General features: G+C 29.0%; 1 protein-coding gene across 4 annotated transcripts; it reads left to right on the plus strand.

Annotated features, from left to right (window-relative positions):
* The first annotated feature begins 1,297 nt into the window (after positions 1-1,297).
* LOC107171768 (uncharacterized) lies at positions 1,298-23,114 on the plus strand. Of its 4 annotated transcripts, none has more exons than XM_089221903.1 (3): positions 1,298-1,735; positions 20,592-20,907; positions 21,466-23,114. In XM_089221903.1, exons 1-3 carry the CDS (start codon positions 1,572-1,574, stop codon positions 21,802-21,804), a joined length of 819 nt encoding a protein of 272 aa, XP_089078029.1. In that variant the 5' UTR covers positions 1,298-1,571; the 3' UTR covers positions 21,805-23,114. The 4 variants fall into 4 exon arrangements, with proteins under 4 accessions (XP_089078029.1, XP_089078031.1, XP_089078032.1 ...); XM_089221905.1 differs by lacking the exon at positions 1,298-1,735 and adding an exon at positions 4,839-5,059; XM_089221906.1 differs by lacking the exon at positions 1,298-1,735 and adding an exon at positions 11,943-12,097.
* The last annotated feature ends 739 nt before the right edge of the window (positions 23,115-23,853 follow it).

Genomic DNA, 23,853 nt, shown 5'->3' on the forward strand with positions numbered 1-23,853 from the left:
TGGCATATAATGATATTATATTATTGAATTCTAATTTAATGTCATCCATTACACTAAATCATTAAACTACTTTACACCTGAACGAAATCTACTTACCAGATTTTTTCTTTATTTCAATGACAAGGTTTTCAATAATATTTTTATTTTTGTTGACGAGGAGATGTTAATTTTTTTTCAAGTTCAATTTGTAATCACATAAATTATGTATTTTATTTTAATTATTTTTAGTTGATTGATTATTAATTTTGTGTAAACAACAGAACAAGTGTAACTATGGAACATTTTATTAGTACAGATAAAATGATATAAATGAAAAGAATTATAATTATAAATTAAGTTTTCTATTTTCAATTTAAATGCTATATTAAATCAGTATGTTCATAGATTAAATATATTGTATATTTAGGTAATCTATGATATGTTATCCGATCAATATTATATGGACATCGGTGCATAATCGTATTTAATGCACACACTTTGTACCTATTTATACAATTTTTAAACTATGCACAATAACCTTTTTATTTCATAAATATAAACAGAATTATCTTTTATCTAGTATTCGAAGTGGATCAATATTATAGTACTATCTAAAATATATATACCATATTATATCATCATAATATTATATTATACGATAATATACCTTGTACAATCTATTATCTTGAGAATTGCTGGTTTATCTTTGCAATTTTGCATGTACACTAATATTTATAAGTCATAAACTCTAATATGAATATAATATGATGTATTATAAGAAGCCAAGGAAGCCAGCCGGGTTTTCAAAGAAAATTTTGCAAGTTGATGAAACATGTGAACGAAAAAAATATTTTAATATAAAATCTTATACATTCCAAGTGTAAGATTCCAAGTTTTCGACCCTTATTAACGAACAGCGAACTAATTTGGAGAAAAGAAACTGAACCGGTTGCCGAGGAAAAATCATTGGTATCGTCAATCGGCGCATATGACCAACACTGGCTAAAATATCGGAGGAAAATGGACATAATTCTAGTCGAAAATAATCTGAAGGAAAATGGACAGTGGATGAAATCGATATTTCGTTTTTTCGAGGAAAATGAAACCGACCAATAGTCCGTAACAAAATACACGCTCTTGTTATAATTATATTATAGTATTGCGTACCACTGTACCATCGTGTGGACTATGGAGGTACCTACCTGTCCTACCTACCTACAATACGCCTGCGGGCAAACGTCGACGACGACGATCCACGAGGGACTTGCCCCTTCCTATGAGCGATCGGCAGCGGCGGCAGTGGTGGACGGCCAGAGTGAAGCACAAAGCCGAACCAGTCCCGCGCCGATCTCATTCACCGTCGTCCACGCGCGCGATATTTTAACACGTTCGCTGCCGCTGTTTTGATATTTTTTGAAAAAAAACTTTTCGTCGGATGTTTTTTTGACCACCGTCTTCTTCCCGATTTGCTGGTTAGTCTGTCCACTCCGGAACGCAGGTCTTACCCCCCCCCCCCAAACGCTCACTGGTCGTCCGCCGACGGCATTCCGCTTATTTTGCTTTACACGTCAAGTTCGACAGTGCGTCACGCAATGTATTCCGACAAAGTGGAAGTGCTGCGGTTCGAAACGGAACCGTACAGGAACAAAAACGGCAGCCCGAACAAAAACGGAGTGTTGCTCTACAACAACAACAACAGCAGCAAGAACCACAACAACCCGAAACATTTCATCTACCAGTATGGCTATCACAACACGTCAGTATTACATTATGTATTGCTCGCTAACAATTAGTTTTTTTTTTATTACGACGCATAATTTGATGTGCCAACGCTACGCGTATGGTCTCGAACAGTTGTTTACGCTACAGCGCTATGATATTACGACGCTTAAAATGAGTTATCGTTTTTTTGTTCTGCCCGATGAGATAACGTGCTCCCAACCCGCGGACATTTCGTTCCCCTTCAAATCCTTAGGATTTCGATTTCAACGTTCGTTTGCTTCGTTAAGAACTTCGTATCCTCAAGCTCTCGTGGCCCGATTGTTATTTTGTTTGTCGCGAATCCACCAATCACCAACCGTCTTATCTACTATTTGAATTTGTATCGCGTACAATATATACTTATTACTTAACAACTATTCGCTTAAATGATAAGAACTTGTTATGATGATAAGGACTCCTAGTGTTCTGGGAAAAATTAAAAGTACCTTCTAAAAATAATTATTTAAAAAAAAAAAAAAAACGAGATAACTTAATCACGAATAGGTACGTGTAGAGGTGTACGCGTTTTTTTTTTTTTTGGGGGGGGGGGGGCTAGGGACGGAATGCTAAAAATTCTTTGAGCTACGTATGACAAGCAGCCTGCGGTGTGGAATGGCGGTGGTAGTTGGTATTTTACCTGCTTCTACAATATTATTGTGCGCGTGAAGCTTGTCTCAACGTTGGTGTAGGTACGAAAAAAATAAATCGCCGTCGACTCCCACGACCGCATAGTAAGCTGGAAACCGTTTTTTTCGTACAATGTTGTGTAGGTATATGGTATATTATGTGTTTTATTTTATGGTCGTACACACTGATTACACTATACCGCAGTGTAATATGTTCTACGTCCTGCGAGACGCATCCCGGGGAACCGGTTTTTCTGAACTAGTCTTTGGAATAAAGAAACCACATTTGAGAATGAATACGCCGAGGAGGATTAAGACACGATTACGATAATAATAATAATAATATTATTATTATCCGTGTAGCCTACAATATCACTCTCTAAACAGATTTCGTGGATATACATGATTCATGAATGCGGCGAGTTTGTTTATAAGCATCCCGGCTGTACCTTACACGCATAATACAACCGACCGTGACCTTTGTCACATTCCATCGACACCATCGGTGGTACAGACAATATCGTCGACACCTATACGTTATGGTCGTTATACCTTATATTATATTCTTATATATTACATAATGGTACATGTATGAATATGATACACAAATGTGTTATGATATTATTTATGTAATTATTCATAAATATCATATGATGAGCTGATTATATAAAGTAGTATGCGAATATCCTTTTTTTTATGCATAACAATAATATTATGTTTTTCATTATATATGTAGGTTATTATTGTTTACATCGAACGAGGTCTTGGTTTTTTTTGGTCATTTCCGTCCAACAGTGTATGTGTATTTACTAACATCTGAACATTTCCATCTCTGCTATTAGTGCTATTCACAATATCAGCATGATATAATTTTCTACTGTTCGATGCAGAACTTCTCAATTAATGGTATTATTTAAATCCCAAACATTTTATACTATATAATATGAATTAATAATATAATTGATATATCATATTCTACATACTCGATGTTTTTTCTTTGTGGAACATATTAGACATTAGTACTCAAACCACGCGGTGTGATGATAATTCACATAGTTTAAAATTATTATAGAACTCAATTTGTATGTTTTAGTACTTAATAGTTAATTAATTTAAATGTACAATTTACCTAGGTCCATATCTGTTTAGATTTTACCGATTACAGAATATGTTATAAATTCCTCAGTAAGTAATAAATACTCGAATAAATACCATTGCTTCTAAGTTATAGGTACAAAATATATATTATATATATATATTCCTGTTACCTGTTATAACGTGTCCCTAAGTGGTGTATCCCACCACAAAACATCTCGGTTGACACATCAAATTTAGGTCATGGGTCATGGTTTAAACATTTGTAGTATTTTCTATCAGAAACAAGATGATATTTTTTCGTTTACCTGTATTGTACCTGAATTATTGTAGCTATAAATGAATTGAATTCTTTTCTTTGAAACGATATAGCCCGCAATAGTCGATTTAATTTAAGTTTATATATATGGTTGTCAAACCGTTTCTAAAATGTTTCCCAGAACAAATTTAAACATGATGGAACATTGAATTATTTTTAACATAGTAATATACTTATAGTAAGGAATAATATTTTACTACTTATCAAGACTATTTAATTATTGCATTGATTATTGGAACGTTGTTTATTTTAAAAAGGTAACCTATTTGCTAGATAGGTATACAATTCTGAATCTAATTAGGTACTCTTATATTTTAATTTTTAATAAGTAACTCTTAAAATTTCACTATCGTTGTAAAATAAATTCGATTATATATGAAAATAAGAAAAAATTAGGTACCTATATTTAAAACAAAAGTAGCAAATACAACAATATTAAAAAAAAAAAGCTTATTCGTAATAACTAATAAGTATTATATATCGTCAGAATTTTTTTTTATGGATAGGTATTTATATTTTACATGATAAATTAATCAAGGAAAATGTAAATTAGTTTCATGCGATGTTTTATTTTTCATATTTGTCTACATATATTTAGTGATAAATACATATTTTACATAATTTGTAAAATGTCAGGTTTTGTCTTATAATTTTTGTAAATTTCCTAATATCAAAAAGTATAATAATTAGTCAATTTACATCATAAAAATGTGTGGTTTAGTAGTAAATTATTATACTTTGATACTATTAATATAACTCGAAAAAAATATTTTAAATTTGTAATAATAGAAAATAATTTTAGTAATTTAGAAAATAAAAATTTTAATTACCTACTATTTTACTAATTTCAGCACTACATAGAGGTAATTAGTATATTAAATCATGTAGATATGTATAGTTGTACACGACATGTATGTTCGAAGAACAGTTAACCTTTACTTGGTTTTTGTTTTTGATAAATGGTAACCCTGGAAAACTTAAATATAGGGGAAGGGTCCTGTATGACAAGGTCATGATCATGAACAGAATGCCGTATAGTTGTATCGTGCGTATAATAATGGCGAGTGTTTTTGAGATACCTAAAGTTTTATTTGTTGTATGGTTTGGTACATTTCAATTCTTAAGGTTTGCTTTTTTCGTAATACGCAAGTACAAACATGAATACTACAAAAAAATTGGAAAACACGATGAAAATATTATTGGAGGAGTTAAAAGAAAGGATTGATGCTGAAGCTGTTATTATGGACCAGGAAACACATTACAAATTATGGACAGAAACGTAATACTTAGTAAACGTTTATACATTTTAGTTTGTGGGATTTTTATAAGAAGATATTTAAAAGTATAATAAGTATTTTATAAATTATTATAAGTGTAGGAAATGAATAGTAACTGAGTCCTATCAAACATTAAATAAAATTATTTTCGTTCCCGTTTTTACAGACTTAGACTCTTAGCAGTTTGTAACAAAGAATTTTTAATGTATGGCTTAAAAAGTTTTTTTACGGGTATGTTAATTTTAAAAATTTGATTAATGTGAGGTATAGTTTTATATATAATTTAATCATTTCAAATAATATATTATAACTAATAATTCAATTTATTATCTTACATGTTATACCATATACCTACTAATTGGTAACATATTCTAATCTTTTTGTTTGTTTTGAATGTAACAGCTGTATTTTTCTTTGGTTGTGAATTTGTGATACCCTTTATTTGATTAATTTTATGAATACTTATCATTTTTACTTAAACAATCATAATTCATAATATTTATCCAATGAACGCCATACAAATGATAAGAACGATATCACGTTGGTAGTCTTCTGTGTATTACACGAATACAGTATAGCTACGGTTGATTTATAAAATCGTCTGTGAATAGTGCCCCCTGCACTAAAATTAAATATATATAAAGTTATGGGGGATCCATCGCCGATGCCTCCCCCCCGTAAATACGTTCATATATTGTTGTCTGCAGATGGCAAGACGTATATTTTTAATATTTATAATTCACACATATTATAGATATTTGTGTATTTTTATTTTTAATCCTAAATCATTAAAAACCTAATTTATCAAAAATTAGTCAAATCATATAGAAATTCCATCATAGTTAAATTGATCAGTATTCTTCTTACCTCAAGGTCGTAAATATATGATTTAAAATAAGTGTTAGTTTAGGTAGAAATATTTTTATTACAAGCTTAAAACTTTGTTTGTAATGTAATAAAGTAAAACATGTTATCTGGTTGAATTACATATTACAATATTACTATATATAGGTGTTAATTGTTTTTCGTATAACGGTAAAAAAAATTTTCATGCCTTACATGGTTACATTTTTACTTATTATTACTAATATTACTATTATTATATCATTACTTAGATGCAACGTACTTATAAGTTATAACTTATCATTAAAATATTGAAATAATTTGTTTCATAGTAAATATTATTTTCATGATATTAAAGGTTAAAAAGTCAAATGATTAAATACCAGTTATTAAACTGGTTCATTTAATTTTGTATATATACCTAGTAACAGTCAATAAATTATAAATACATGCTTCATACATATTAGTGGAAATCTATTCATGACATTTTTTTATTTTTTTATTTTTAAATCATACATATCTAATAAACATTTAATAAAATAAGTTACAAATATAAATAATAGTAAACTCCATTCGCAAGCAAAGAAAATGAACTGGTTTTATTTTTTTTATATAAAATATAAGTAATGTACTTAGATACAATCTAATATTATATAAAACTACTATAGTAAGTATAAGTGATAACAGAATTATAAAAGCTACATTATATGAAAAAATCAGTAAAGTATACAAGGATAGTCACATTGATGATCCTTTCTGTTATATGTATGATGTTTATTAATCATAAATACTTAAGAGACCACCTCATAATATAGGATTCAAGTGTCTAAGAGAATTAACAAGAATTTATAAATAGGATAAGTTTTTAATTAATTGATTTGAATAAGACGATATACGATTACAGATTTTGTTTTTAAAAGCATTGTGTTTCTTGTGTATCTTTTCAGTTTTTAATTTTAGGTATGTGTAATTTTAAGTTTGATACGTATGGGGCATTATTGTATTAATTATTTTTCTGTTGGTGACATTTTTTTTATGATCTAACATCCATTCAAGTAACCTGTGTTTTGTATTAATTATTTAAGCCTCTCACTTACACAGAGTTCATCGCCCATTCTCGTCTGTTATTTTATACACGACCGTCTTAAGTTCTTATAATATATTAAAGTAATATCCGAGTTTGGCGTGCATGGTTTTTAAACAGTAAATCGTGCATGTTTCATTCATAAAATTCTGGTCCGGCTTAACAGCGATCAATGGCGCACGGCGTCGTGTATCGTCGGCTCGCTGCGACACGTCATAGTAACTTCGCCAGCTGCAGTGTGAATATAATATTTAATATAACCATGGCGTGTGTATGTCGTGCAGTGGCGCAGTGCTGCAAGTTCCAACGGAAACAAAATATCACGGTGGATTATAAACACTGTAACTACCCGTCGAGTGTGGATGAAAAAAAAACCATAAGTCTTTCTTTCGATAGATTTTCAGTGGTTCTCATGGCGTTAAGAGGACAGCAACTGCTGGTATAAAAAAATACACAAAAACATCCTGATCGCATTAATCATCGCGTTTAAATGATCTTCATTGAAAAAATAATTCTCTAGTATTTATATCTGTTTAATGTTTAATTCAAATTTAATCCATCAACATTTTATTAAAATACTTTGTTGTCGAATATAAAATTTAAAATACTAGTTATCACTTGTCACAAACATTTTTTATGCCTTAACTATCTAAAAAGTTACCACTAACCAGAAATATTTATTTGTATAAGTTTAGTGTAGGCACATGTTAATAAATATAAAAACATATAAATATATTATATATAATATAATGTATACCTTTGTTATTTTTCAAATAATATTTCAAACAAACAAAAAAAATGTACGTAGCCTGTTTAATCATAGATCACCTCGTTTATAAATGTATTATTTATATTATTACCATATAAAAAGAACTCGTAAAGACCAAAACGTACATCTGCACTAAAAAAACATCTGCAGTAAAGGGTCTTTTTTGATTTTTATTGTACCTCCCGGTTGATTTACTGTACCTACAAATAATTTAAACACATATTTATACGTACCTATATTTTATGCGGCGGGGGGGGGAGGGGAAACGAAAAAGCTATTGTCGTGTATTCAAGACGTTTAAAATGGACTTATAGAGCTGTAGAAATTCAAACTTGGCAATATTATTTAGAGAAACTTCCTTTAGCGACCATTGTAGTGTGTCTGTGTCACCATATGCCTGGTGAACAGGATATAATATGTCGTATCGTTCTATATATATCAGCCATCAGGTCTTACATACTATGACGTAGTACGTTCTTTTAGTATAGACGTGCAGTATATTATAGTACCTACATAATATATATATATATATATATATATATATATATATATATATATATATATATATATATATATATATAACTATAGCGAGCCCCGTTGTGTATTTCTTTATGGTCCGGTAGGTTTTTCGTTGAAAATGTGCGGTACAGTTTTCACCTGCTTAGTCACGGGACATTATGTGAATTATATTTTATTATGTATTATATATATGTATATATTACTGTGTATACGATTTTTGTATCGTACACCAGCGAGATTTTTTTTTGTCACGGATATTATAGATCCGTCGTGCAGGCGTGTCAATGGACACATATAGTTGGATTCTGTATAGGAAGTTGGTCTACCTTACTCCTTGAATAGTATGTATTAAAGGTAATAAGAATAACATATTTACTATATTTTAGCGTTTTTGATTTCAGTGCGTGAAATTTAAAATTTATGATCAATTAACAGTTTTTCGTTTTTTGTGTATCCGTGTATATTTTAATTAAGGTACTTTTTTTAGCTAAACTAGTTTAATAAACGGAAATTAGCTTATATTATAAAAATATTCATTTTTTTTAAATGTATATAATAATATGTTTTGTTTTAGCGCATTTGAGCTATAATAATTCTTGTAACAATATCAGAAACACACGAAGTCATAACGAATAGGCATTCAATGACGGACTGGCTACATTACCTAAAATATTACAGTAACATTGTACATCATTACTTACTCCTGCTAATTTCAATTATCGCATGATTAATTATTAGTTGTATGTTCATTGTTGAGGAAGCCCACCCGCATATCATTGTCTTACATACGTAGTCAAAAATGACAAATTTAAGTTAAAAAAATCACATTTTAATTTTAGTAATATATTATTGGTAGTAAATAATTGGAATATGATCAAACTTAAAGGTAAGAATATTTACCTTGGGATCGTTGTCGTATAAACTTTAACTGAAATTCCCTAGATAATATTCTTATCCCTTCAATTTAATTATATGGCAATTCACCATAATTTAAATTATTATGATAAAAAATAGATTCTCCTGAACACAAATTGATATTTATACGCAAGACGGAGACAACACGTTATGAGGTTGTAAAGTTCCCTTAAAATATCATATAATCAATCGTACCACGGTCGTTGAAGTCGGTAACTTTATAATTGTCTTGAAAATTATAACTTATAGGACACAGGGTTTGATATCAGATTTTTATCTCCTTCGAAATCTATACAGTTGTGCGTGGTTGAAACCCGAAAGCGCAAATCTAACTTTTTTTCAATAACTCAAAAGCGCAAAATTAATTTGCGCTTTTGTACCTAGGTAGTGGGATACAAGTGCAAAATAAATTGTATTACCGACATGGATACAACAACGCTCTGCGATCTACGCTCTTATGCGTCGCGACGGTTATTATATTTGTTTGTGTTTTATCGTAATACATTATACGATGACAATTGATAATCATTTAAGATATATATTGTAAAAAATTGCATTAAATGGAATTTTTGAAAACTATATAGATTATTACTGATATAACTTATTGAGCCGTTTTATTTTTAATTAAAATTTGAATGAAATATTTTAAATCGTATATTAGATAATAGATATCCACTTATATCAGTTGGTGTCTGAATTTAAAATAATACTTAAAATTATTGAATCTGATTTATTTTATCTTTTTTTTATAATAACAGAATTTATATTTTATGTAAACCTGGTACGTTTCAAATTTATACATCCATACTACAATACTACACTACTACACAGATAAAAATGCGAATTAAGTTTTTGTTTTTAATAGTTTATGGTGGTTTATATTAAATTCTGAGTTTTGGATTATTATTAATAAATTATATTTCAATATAGAAAACAATTTATCTAACAGAAAAAAATAACAAATCATAATAATTAATTTAATTAATTATAAATTATATGTTTATAGAACATACAATGTTATCACTTTTTATACAATGGTCTGCATGTTAATGGATTATTAGCAAAATATCTTGTATCGTTGACAATGATGTTTGAATACAATATTATAGTCTGAACGACTATATCTATTCAAAATATTCATGCTTCCGATATACCTTACCCACCCCATTCTCGACAGGCTTTAGATTTGATTTATATGAATACTTTATTGCAACATGAGTAATAAAATCTGCATATTGGATCGCATTTTTAAATTTTATCTATAAATGATATGGTGATATGGATTATCCATGCGTAACTTATCATTTCAATAAAAATATTTATTAAATGAAACAATAATTTATAATTTATGGCACTAGAAATCAGAATTATTGTTTGGTAATAGCCAATAGGAGTAATTGTTCCAATACAGAATAACTGCAGAAAAGCTTGATGATATTCGATGAAATATAATACCTATAAAACCATTTAATACTTCCAAGTTACAAAAATTGTTACACTATGTGGCATTTCGATATATAAAGGTAAAAATACCAGTAACTGTCGTATATAAAGGTATTATCCAGGATCCAGGTATAACAGGTACATCTACCTAGTACCTACTACATAAAGTTAAACTGTAGCGTAGTTTCTCTCGTTGACAATGTTGTACCATTGATACACGTACACGTGCACAACAGGTCTCTCTTTTGAAAATTCGTCATAACTCATAACAATTATTATTGCAGTACCTACAGGCAATATTTGTACTGCAATTATCGTGTACATGACGCGCGTGCGCGCTATATTATTATTGTATGATATGTATATATAATATATATATATAAGTATAATATGTGCGTGTGTAATTTTTTTTATATATCAACGCAATTCAAACGATTATTTTCAATTTAACCCGTTGCGTAAAATACCACGTGCGCCTATTGTAGTGCAAGTGCTATAGTAATATACTGACCGTAAAAAAAAACCAAGTCTTTCAGTTGGACTATTGACAGTACTATTATTATTTATTATATTATTATTATCACGGTCGTTCGTTTACTGTACATGATATGATATATATATTATAACTTATAAGGTACCAGTTAACACCGACTGCGACGTCTAATATATCAATATAACGAATATAGATATTATTTAGACGTTCGCCTACTCGCCACTCGGATATGGACGTAGCCGTGACTAGTATTATACGCCTACTCCGTAGTCGCAAAATAAAAAAAAATTTTAAAATAATAATAAATCACTGACGCGTTACTTCTTCTTTTTATTGCTTTAATTTTGTTCCAAACGTCTCCTCCACCTCGGTGTGCACAGTTCGTCATCTACCGTCGTCGTCGCCGTCGTCATCTTGTGGCGCGCAACATTGTACCTATTGTCATTATAATATTATAATAATATCGCGACGATGCTGTAAAGTGATGGTGTGCAGGTGGTGCTGCGAAATAATAATAATACAATATAACAATATAATATTACACTAAAAATAGTCTGTTTGTTCATTTTTTTCTCGTATATTTCAGTAGAGCATCACTAGCGGTTTTCTCAAACTTCAAAATAAGTTTTGTTTGTTTTTTAATCGGTGTGTAGAACGCATTTCCTGAAATTCCGACCAACCCGGCGAGATAACAGCGATATAAACACGTCACAGCCTGCAGCCGATGTAGTTTTTTAAAACCGTCCTGTGCATTACGTTTCCGCCGCGCTGTTGACGCGGCGTTAAATTTTACGCGCGCGGTCCTGTTGTAATACACAACTTGTTATCTCATCGACATTTTTTATTTTAATGCACTTTCTGCGACACGACCATCGATTTCGTTATAATATCATCATTATCACTTAACTCGCACGTAGGCCTGCAGGTATTTTGTTGTGGTGGTGCATTATGTCGTTGTTGTGGACGCCGTTGAGGTAAGTCGCCGGACGTTTCTGTACAAAATGGGCACAGACCGTGGGCCATTTGATTGGGGGTATGTGCGCTGTACTCCTGTACGCGTCCTATAATATGATAAAGTTATATATATATATATTATTGTATATTATGGATCGGGTTGTAAATTATATTGTTGTTGTATACAAACACACGTCGTCTGTGTTAATGGAATTTTTTTCCCCGATCAAACGACCGTGCCCTTTTCTACAGCGATTTTAATGTATTTCGGATATTTATGCGCCGCGCATGAATATGTCTGGACTGGCTAACTGGCAACTCTAATATTGGCTATTTTGTATTAAATACCTTTTAGTTCCCCCCTCCCCTCCTCGACTGTTAGTCTGATTAACAATGACATTATTATACATTTCACGCTCTATATCGGCGTATTAAAATATATCGTAATATGTGTATAGGTGCTAAACTGCTAATCTCGTGCTAAATTGTAAAAATGTCTGTTTTATTTAATGTCGTTTTAACAAAAACAATTTCTGTTTCATATTGTAATCGTAGAAATGACGTAAAACATTAGAAATTTTGAAAAATCAAGGTCAGACCGTCTGACGATTATTATTCACCAACACGTAATTTTAGCAATTTAGGTACTAAGTATCCATCATTGAATTATTCTATTCTCTGCCAACACAATTCGGGTGCACCCACGACAATAAATTCAATGGTTAATCAATAAAACATTTTCAGAACAATATTATATTTCGGTGTAATATCATACAAAATAGAAATAAATATTATCACTTAACGAAAAATTGAATACTACGCATAAAACAATTAATTTTTTTAAAACAGATGTAACTTAAGTTTTTACATAAAATTATTTTACACAATTTAAATGACAAAAATATAAAAAAAATTTAAAATGCAAGATCTTTATTGCAATATACTTACACTTTACAGTGGTGTTTTAAAGATAATAAAACATTTTAACTTTTAAATTTATTCTTTGCAGAACAATATTTCTTGAAATGTTAAGAGAAGTAAGTTCAGAATTGCTCTATTAAACGATAAATAGTAACTCATAAGAATATTATATAATTTATAAGCTATACATTTTGAATTTTAAAATATCTATTTTGATAAAACTATTTATCTCAAGTTAAAAGTTTATCATTCCACTGCTGTTTACTATATATACAATATACATATAGTATAATCAAATAATTCATAAATCTTATATTCTTATCAAATAATTTGTACGAACTACGAACTATATGCAATTATTTTTGCAAAGAATTTTAAATACAAGAATTATGTTAATCAGTGATCAAATTAATATCTGTTTAATTTATTGTCTTGTAGAAATATCTATGCATAGTACTAAACTACAATATGGTAGTACACTACGAAAGTAATAAATAATCTAGTGATTGCGAATTATAGGTGAGCGTAGTTTCTTTTTTAAAAAGTACTTTTATTTGAAAGAACACGTTTAGAATTTAATATCACATTTAATTAACCCAATTTGTATGACCTACCAATTTAATAGTAATTAATAGTCATTGACATATTATATTCGAATACATAATATTGTGTTTCTTTTACTAAAAGAGATATGGAATGATCATGAATTCATGATTTACAAATGATCAACTTAAGGATGAATAAAGTGAAGATAATAATTATGAGTGTGCACCTTAAATGTTTCATAAAAAAATTGTCGGAAAAAAATCATGTACGTTTCCTAGTAATTATTGTTACTATTAAAAGAATTCCCCGTTATTCGCAATTTGTTTTTGAGAGGTGATATTTACAACAGATATTTGTACAAAATATATAGTAAAATATATAAAGTATTTAATTATATCACTGAGCTCTTATTTTACAAAAACGATTCAATTTGCAAATATTTATTTTTATTACTATATAGTTTTTTTAGATATAATTATATTTTGTAAAGCAAAGGTAAATGGTAACTTATAAAGAAACATAAACGGTTACGGTATATATAAAAAATTATATAGGATATTTGACCAAATATGCTCACCCCTCCTCACATTTTTCTTTAAGGGTATCGGTACCGATTTCTCTAATGTTCCGAAATTCTATGAAATTCTATTTTTTATTTTAGTTTCTACCTTACTGGTAATACTTTTTAATTAATTTAGGTACTGCTTGAAACATTTAGAAAGGTGTTTTGTATCAACAAAAATTACTTCACAAGAAAAACTAGCGCCGATATTTCTACAGTACACTCCTTAAGTAATACAAAATATCTTAAGAATTTAAAAATATATAGTAGGTTTTTATGTATTCAAAAATTCTTAAATCAGATTTTGAACAACTAATTTATTGAAGAAAATTATGGTGAGAATGCTTAGTGAATCATTCTATGTATACATTATTGTGGTTGTTTATATAACTTTAATTTTTATCCATATAAGAATGTGTTTGACGTGTTTATCAATAATTGTGTCTCTGTCGTAAAATGCAGATTTTATTAGAATATAAAATACCAAAAACTATAAATTGTTAATCGTGCATTAAAAGTAATCTATTTTAATCAGACTATTTTTAATAGAATGTAGACGGCGTCAAATGTATTGCTTCTATCTAATAGCTCTTTAAACAATCTAATATACGATGGCAATTACAAAACACAAATATGTCTCGTCGCCTAATGTCTGATGGTACTTTCTATATTTCTTGTAAGTATAACATGACTCATACCATTGAGTATAGATACTCTCAATTATACTTAATGCTGATACTCATGGGTTCATTTTTTACAAATTCTGGGAAAAAATAGCATTGAAAAATTACTATTATGAGGACGCCAAACGCCCATATGGGCATTTGTTGTCTCTGTCTTACAAACGTATAACATGTCAAATTTTAAGTTCCCAATAATACATTTTACTATTTTTTTTAAATTAGAATAATTTCACCTCTTATAAAATATAAGGTAAGAATATTATCGATATGGTATCTCGGAAGATTTTATTATTTTATTTTAAGGAAAGTTTCGACCATTTTATACTTTTTTTTTTTAAATTTTAAAATGATCGTAACTTATTTAAAAATAATAGGTAATGTCAATAAAAACGGTGTGTTGGTATCTATTTTACTATTTCTAAGGATATTTTATAATTTAATAATATTACAAATGGTAATTTATTTTTCTATTAGGAATACCGAATAAAACAAATACTGTGTAAATTAATTTTTGTTGAAAACATTGGAATGATATATTATATTGTAAATTATCATATAATAATATTGTCTGCAATACCGTCGTACCGAAGATCAGTAATGTCTATAAATAATTTGAATGTTGTCTAAATATTTTGAAAATGTCATTAATATAGCTAGTAAGGTACACGTAATGTAGTTTCATTAGTTTCAAGTCTCCTTATAATTTATATATTTTGAATAATAATAAAATTACTAATATCGTTAGGTTTGATAAAATCGATATTTTTCGTACAAAATTATATAACTTACAAAAATCTTAAACATTTGATTTTTAAATTCTCATAAAAAACATAATGTGGCATTAAGAGGACGCCATACCCGCATTATGTGATAGGTAATCTTCGTATTACAAATGCGTAAATAGCAAATTTACGCTCAGCAGATAATGTTTAGCTCCGTTAATTTAAAAATTAAAGTGAATTGACCTCTTATAGAATTTAAGGGTAAGAGCATAATTTATCTATGTTCGTTTGTTGGGTTTTTAGTTTTTACGATAGTTCAATTTTTTTAACAAGTTTTCTGTGTAAATTAAAAATTCTCACAACATACTTTAAAAAACTGAACCATCACAAAAATCTAATATACGAACACATCAGATATAAAAACTTAAAATTTTATAACAGCTTATTTTAATTTTTAAACTAATGGAGATAAACATGATATCCTGTGCTTAAATTGTATGTGTTACACACTTGTAAGACATAAACAACACATGTGTGAGTATGTCGTCCTCAAGTACAAGACTTGTACAACTTATATATAATAAGCATTCTATTCAATTTTCAAGCACTAATAGTGAAAAATAAAATTTTTATGAATTGTCAACTAAAAATATTTTGCTCATTTTCATCATTTTGAAAGTTATTTTAACTTTAAACGCTTATAAAAAAAATATTATATGTATATTCTTAATATTTTTTAATTTAGATAGTATGTCAAATATGACTAGAAAAAAGTCTAAAATTTTAAACTTTAAATCTAAAATTTGTAGTTTTATATTGGCCTCGTGTGAAAGGGCTACAACTCTAATATAAGATATGTACCTACATTTTACGTGGCCGTTCTCGTGGTTACTCTAATATTCTTTTACCTTTATAATATCTGCAGTTATCACATTTCAGCATACGCACTTATCCTTATTAAAATAGAAAAATTGTCATTGCAATTCAAATTGCAATTCGTCATGCTATATAATACTAAAAAGGCAGTAGGTATCATTGAAACGTCGTATGACGTATCGTGTGTTTTTTAATCATACTTTGAATATTGACTATCCGTTTTAATCATGATGGTTATATCATATAACCATATAACTTATATGGTGTCATTCACTGATCATTATCAATCGATAAATGTCAGAAGATTGATCGAACCTAAATACTTTTAAACATGATAAACATATTGCAGTGATTTAGCCTCAAAACGTGAAACTTGTTTTTATTTTACTTGGGTAGGTAGCCAGGTGACCCAGCCACCAGGTGATTTACAAAATATTATGCAATACGTTTATATTATGTTATCTAGAGCTTACACGTCGTTTTGGGAGAAATGCAGGTATAATATTATATAGTTGTATTTAATTAATTTACGTTGGCAACCAGTGATGATTATATTATAATATCATTACGTATGTTTTAAAATGCTAATTAATATATCGATAATATCTCAATTATTTTTGTTTTCAAATATTATCTCTATTCATATGATATTATGTCGCAGCGTTCAGTATTACAAAATCGTGAAATTTCTTGCGGACGTACAACTACTCAAACTCCTAAGTACGTGAAGTCTTATAATAGTGAATGCGCATAATGTGTCAAAGTGTATGTCATGTATACAATATACGAATTGATGAAAATTAGTTTAGTAAAATTATTAAAAATATATTATAATATGTCTGGCTATAGTTAGTGTGACCATAATTATTTTATCCTAAAGGGGCACACTTTAAAAAAAAAGGTACGTAAAAAATGTATAAATACATAATAATAGCAAATACATTACATTTCATTTTATTTAAAATTATTTTTTATTGATAAGCAAATCAGACAAACATAAACATTAGATATTATATATTTTAAAATGTTAAAGTTTTTACTTAAACAAATTTTAATTTAAAATTACAATTACAGTTTTAATACTTATCCTTAGATACAATTTTTTTATTATTATCAATTCATGATTGCAAGTCTAATACAACGTCCTTTAGAGTGTAGAATCATCGGGGTTGGTAAATTGAGTCCCAAATGACCCTAACTCGGTAAATTGAGTCCCGGGGAAAAATAGGTAGTAGGTAAGTTGAGTTCCAGAAAAAATAAGGTAGTAGGTAATTTGAGTCCCAGGGAAAAACGAATTATATGCATATTTTAAAATTTTAAAATATACACTATAAAATTTTAAATGCATATAAATCGTTTTTCCCTGGGATTCAAATTACCTACTACCTTATTTTTCCCCGGGACTCAATTTACCGCTTTCAAAATGTACCAAACTTATCTCGGACTCAATTTACCTAGCCCCAGAATCATGATACCACTTCAATTTTCATAAATGCGGGACCAAAGTGGGACATTTAGATATGCGGGACGCACCTCTGAAAAACGGGACAATCCTCTCTTATGTGGAACGTCTGGTCACACTAGCTATAGTATGTATGATTGGAATGGCTGATTATTTTTAATCTTATGTACATTCAAATATATAAATTAATGATTGATAATAATACATTTTTTTAATGGGTGAACTATTATAGTACATGTTTTTTTTAGAATTCATTTGATTTATATAATTTAATTTTTGGATCGATGAATTCATTGTTTTTGTATACCCGTGTGTGTTAAGAAACAAATGTCGTGTTTAAGAATAAAAACTCAATGACGAGGTAGGTAAATTAGAAATATACAATGCCTACAGAAGAGAGAGATCCTTGATCTTTAAATATGTATATATAATTTGAAACATTCTGTTTGTTTAAATATTGTAAGTTATTTAGTCATATCAAGGGATAGGGGATTAATTCCCTAAAAACCCATTAAATATGCATCAATTATATACATCTAAAATATATATATATATAGTCAACTCTAATAAACGTAATGTTTTATAAATTTTTATTAAGAACCTAAATATTATAGGTACAAAGGTATAATTTTTGAAGAATATAATATTATAATATAAATAATATTAACGGTGCGACATTAATTGTGCCGTAGGAAAGATTTTTTCAGGAGGGGGCTTCAATATTTTATTGCTCGGCCTAGGTTATTATCGGTTTGGCCAGAGAGGAAGAAATGCGAATATTAATTCCTCCTTCGATTCTTGATACCACAAGAAAAAAGGTCATTATCAGTACTACCGGATATAGAAAGTTTGAAATTTGGGGGTAAGGCTTAAATTCTTAAACTCTCCTAGCTATTGATAGCCATTGTATATTGTGTATAGATGGTAGATCGTATGGGTGTACACAAAACAAAAATATTTATCAGAAAATTCCATAGAATTATTGAAAGTTAATAACATTATCATAACTTAATACGATACATATATTTTACAATTTGTTTAAAGCTGTTTTAAAAGAGAACCTACCTAATAATTTTTAATCGTATATTAAATGTCAATGTTTTTTAATGTAAAATATCAATGACAAAAGACTAAAATTTGCAAAATACATTGTTACTTTTAATTCCCAGAAGTCCTCAACCCTAAATATAAATATAATATTTACAATATATTGTATCAATTTAAAGGAACTAAAAAAATATTCAAGTCTATCTAGAAATTTGGAAGAAGAATTTTTCCTCTCAAAGACTTCGGGTCATAATTGAATAGTTCTTGCATGTGTATATGTACAATGAGCGCATGCTGCACTTAGTGTTTATACCAGAGGTATTCAAACTTTTTCAGCACGCGGCTCCTTTGGGTGTTCACAATATGTTTACGGCTCCCAAATTATTATGAAAAAATTGAAACAACACACGAATCCAATATGGGAGATATGTTATATGGGTGATAATAACAGTGACTTTAGTACTAGAAATAAAACTTCAAATGTTCGAATCGTAAGGTGTCTCGATTTCATTTCAATAATGATTGCAGATAATATTTATAATAATTATACAGGACCTAGGTATGATGTTGGTTTTCGGTGCTTTGACGCAGCTCCCTTTGCAAACTCTCGCGACGCCCTTGGGAGCCGCGACGCACAGTTTGAATACCTCTGGTTTATACTGTTCAATGTTGACGTGTTGAATCTATGTTTATGTGTACAGTTCATAGGGATACCTACTATGGCTGTCGGAGGTCGACTGATAAGATTTCTGAAGTATAAAAATAATCAAATAAACGTTTACACAGAATATACACATAACACATTCAACAGTTCAACATTATAAACTATAATATTAATTATTTTTATTGTTATATAATAGAAGAGCCTACAGAGGAGGAAAAATGAAACAAATTTAGTCATAATATTATTTATGTGCACAATCATCAATAATAATATAGATTGTGTAATGTTATTATAATCATTAATTATTATTATATAAGAATATAATATCAGTCATTATAATATTATATTCCATAAATTGAGGATTGTCCGATTTCTCCACGTGTTATAATAATTCGCTTAATCGACAAACTGTTTTCTTTTCATTTGCATGTGTAGGTTTCTCATTGAAGAACAACACCCGACCAGTGTAATGCACAATCTGTGTAACCCGAGATCGTATGGCGTAGGATTCGGTGGTGGTATACGACGTGTTGGGTAGTCGGTTCCTTCTCGGGCATAATAAAATAAAATATAATACCTTACACTGTTATAGATATCAGCAAAATTATCGGAGATTCGGAGGGGAAAATGAAAACCATGCGCAAACCCGTCGTCTTATTATTACATCACAGAACATTTTAAAATATGATTTAGCAGCTTATTGATATATAATGCTCAGTCGTAAAGTTATTCTTATGTAGGCACTAGGCAGTAGTAGTACAGTCACTTGGTAATATTATATCGCTATAAAATATTAAAATTGTAGTTTAACGTAACTTTATGATAATATATACTATGGATGACGTACCGTTTCCTTACGATGTGCAACTCGTATGTTTGCACCTGTTGATCTACCTGTTGTTGAGAGATCACGACGAGAAACACAATAATAATAAAAATAATAATAACATTATGACGTTTAAGTATGATTTTCACGCAGTTAACTACCGTCAGGATTATCTTTAATTGTTCTAATGGTTTTGCGTCTACAGGTTGATCGAGTCGGAGAAAAGGTCGTCGCAGCCATCGTTCTCCTCTTCCACCACCACGACCACAGCCATTTCAGCCGCCGCCGTCGCTGCCGCCGCTGTATCTCAACTCCATCATAACGTGCAGCCACCTTCGGATCCATTCATAGCGTCTGTGCTCCATTCCAGGCAGAATCCACGGCCCGGTCGTTTGCTCTTGGAAAACGTCAACAATCGGCCGCAGACCATGGACCGAGGCACGCAGGCAAACACGGACGGCGCCGCTGAGGTGATCACAGAAGCCCCAACCACCAGTAATGGTCCGACAAACAACGAACTGGTCAGTATGATAATTATTTTTTATTTTATTTATTATCATTATTATAAAAATATTACTAGGTAAAACAGTAAAGAAATTTAATTTTCTTCCAGTAATAATCTCTTAGAAAAGTATAATTTTAAAATTATAACCTACATATCAGATTAAAAAACGACTAGATAGCAATAGACTGTAACTAGGGGGAGGGTCCAAGGGGCCGGACCTCCCCACCAAAAAAAAAATTAAAAATAGATACATTTTAGCAGTTAGGACGGTTAGATAATGACAAGTGTATATTATAAATATTATATCTATATTAAAAAATATGTTGGACCCTTACACTTTTCTTTCAGATTGGCCTTACTAGGTAGCATTATATAATATTATGTTTACAAATATAAAAATAGGTAAAAAAAAAATATAACTGGTAGTTTTCAAATTAATATTTTTTTACCAACTTTTATGATATAATTAAATAATTAGGTACTTAACTAAAATTTTACTTCGATTTAATTAATGATTGGCTTGAAAGATACAATTTGCTTGATATATTATAATTATAATATGTTTTTTTAACAGTTCCGAAAGGCCAACATTAGCGTTACAAATCAAACATTGATGACCAATGGTGGCGACAATTCTTCAGTCGATAGTCTGAATAGTGCGGATTCTGCAAAACGTGACAGTGAAGAATCAGTAATTGAACTTTCTGAGTTTCATCAGCCAATAATCTCCAAGGATGATTCTGATGGACCTGTCAACATGAGCAATGGTGATGGAAAATCTGGTGGTGCTGGAGGCAAACCTTCCAATGGCATTGTTAAGGAACACCCAGTTGATGATGATATTGACAAAACTAGTTGTGGCATGGAGTGTTTATACTTTACGATGCAATGCTGCGAATGTTCAATAATGTAAGGAAGCTATTTCATCTCCTACAGTTTATTATTGTTAGTTATAATTGAGTAACTATAATTATATATTACAATACAATTATTAAATTAAAAATACAGAAAATTACATTACTTCTGACATTTCAAAGTTCTATGGAATCTGTGATTTTTATGGGAACTACTTAATTAATCTATGTAATATAAAGATTCCATCATATTAAAATTAAAATTATTTTTTGAAAAGTTACTATATCTACTAGTATTATTGCGTTTAAGTTCCATTTTGTGGATAATTTTTTCTTGTTATTTCCAATAGGAAATCCATAATTATTTTCTACAGTTCTTGATAATTTGATATTACTTACATGATTCATTTTGGTTATTCATTATATTGTGTTAAAACTTTTTATCTTTAAGAAGTACTATATATCTTAATTAACAATTGTGCCATTTTTTTTTTTGTACTTTATTATATTTAATATACTTTGGAGATCATCACATCTTCCTGTTAGTTTGTGTTGAAAGCACTGTGTCCACCATGTATATAAAAAGTCTTAGCATGATACAAATCAATACTTAATTTAATTTTGCTCCCACTTGTTGAGCTTACAAAAAATACATTATAACCATTGAGCAACAATACAATACAATATATTATTATATGGTACATTATACGTGCCCCTGATTATTCTTATGATATTATGTATTTTGTGCGCTCTTTTTATTTTTATATACCTCAATAATTATATATATTGGTATAAAAAATATTTATTTAGACAATATTTTAATATTTATGTGAGTACTTTATGTACAGCAAGGTTTAAGATTTGTTAGTAGGTACTATAATACATCAATTTTGTAAACAATTTGGACTGAGTTGTGATAATATTTTGAATGTTCAATTAAAGCTTACCTTAAAATTGTGTACATATAAAGGTTTTTTTTATAATGTTTAACTTTATACACTTTTATGTTCTGTATATTTTTTTTTAGAGTTTATCATTATACTTTTCTGTTTTGTAAGTAAGTGGTATAAATTCAAGAATCTCTTCTTTTAGTTTTATTTTTTAATATTAGTATTATTATTGCTTTGTATCGATATATTGAAATTTAAAATATATACCTAATACTATCATGTAATATTTCAACTTGATTAATTAATTAGTAATTTTTAAAACAACTGTTTAAAATATACGATAGCTGTTTTGGACGTTGTGGCCAACAGGTTTAAATAATATTTGAATGCAGTTGCACAATAATGGATTTTGTAAATGAAAAATGATTAACTATAGTTTATCTAAATAAATCAGGGGTGACCACCAAGCTTAATTTTAAGAGCTGTAAATTTATGAAGCTAATTTAAAGTGAGCCATTTTGTTTGATATGTTTATAAAATGAAGACACATTTTTCATTTTATAACAAACAAAGAAACATTTATTTCTTACATTACACAAAACATTATTGTTTAGTTACACATTAAGGAATGAAATTTTAGTTTTGAGAAGTGCTTTTAATATTATATTAATTAATTTTGCTCTAAGCTTTAACTCACAAAATATTTATAAGATATTATGACATGTTTCAATATAACAATTATTGCAATAATTACTGCTTTAAAATGTTGTTGGTTTTAGAAAATATTTGATTCTCAGTGTGCTGGTAGATGAAATAAGTTTGAGAACCCACTTGAATGCATGATAAATGGTTTACATTTAAATCCATTTGGACTATTTAAACTAATAGTTATATAATATACATTATAAATTATTGTGTGTGTATTAGGTACCTTTATTGTCTAATATTCTAAATATTTTTTTTAACAACCATTTTTTGCTTACTTATTAGTTTGTTGCCAATTTGTTATGATTAAAACAGTTATCATCTACCTTAGATTATGTTACTTATTGTTTAACTATTTTTTGAGAGTATATTATGTTTGATTTTACATATTATTTTCTATTTATTGAATAGATATTTGTCATAATTAATACAATAATACATAGGTATAAATAAAAACCAAATTAGTGTATTCTTCTTCTTTGGGTATAATATAATATAATACTTATTAGAATA

The sequence above is a fragment of the Diuraphis noxia genome, unplaced genomic scaffold, assembly GCF_037042655.1.
Source record: "Diuraphis noxia isolate RWA-SAM2 unplaced genomic scaffold, SU_Dnox_SAM2 contig0003, whole genome shotgun sequence".
NCBI classification, from domain to species: domain Eukaryota; kingdom Metazoa; phylum Arthropoda; class Insecta; order Hemiptera; family Aphididae; genus Diuraphis; species Diuraphis noxia.

Bases quoted from the DNA above. Each gene is read 5' to 3' on its own strand.
- LOC107171768 (XM_089221903.1), top strand. From the start codon at position 1,572: ATGTATTCCGACAAAGTGGAAGTGCTGCGGTTCGAAACGGAACCGTAC. The intron at 1,736-20,591 runs GTCAGTATTACA...TTGCGTCTACAG, and splicing joins CAGTATGGCTATCACAACAC to GTTGATCGAGTCGGAGAAAA. The intron at 20,908-21,465 runs GTCAGTATGATA...TTTTTTTAACAG, and splicing joins GTCCGACAAACAACGAACTG to TTCCGAAAGGCCAACATTAG.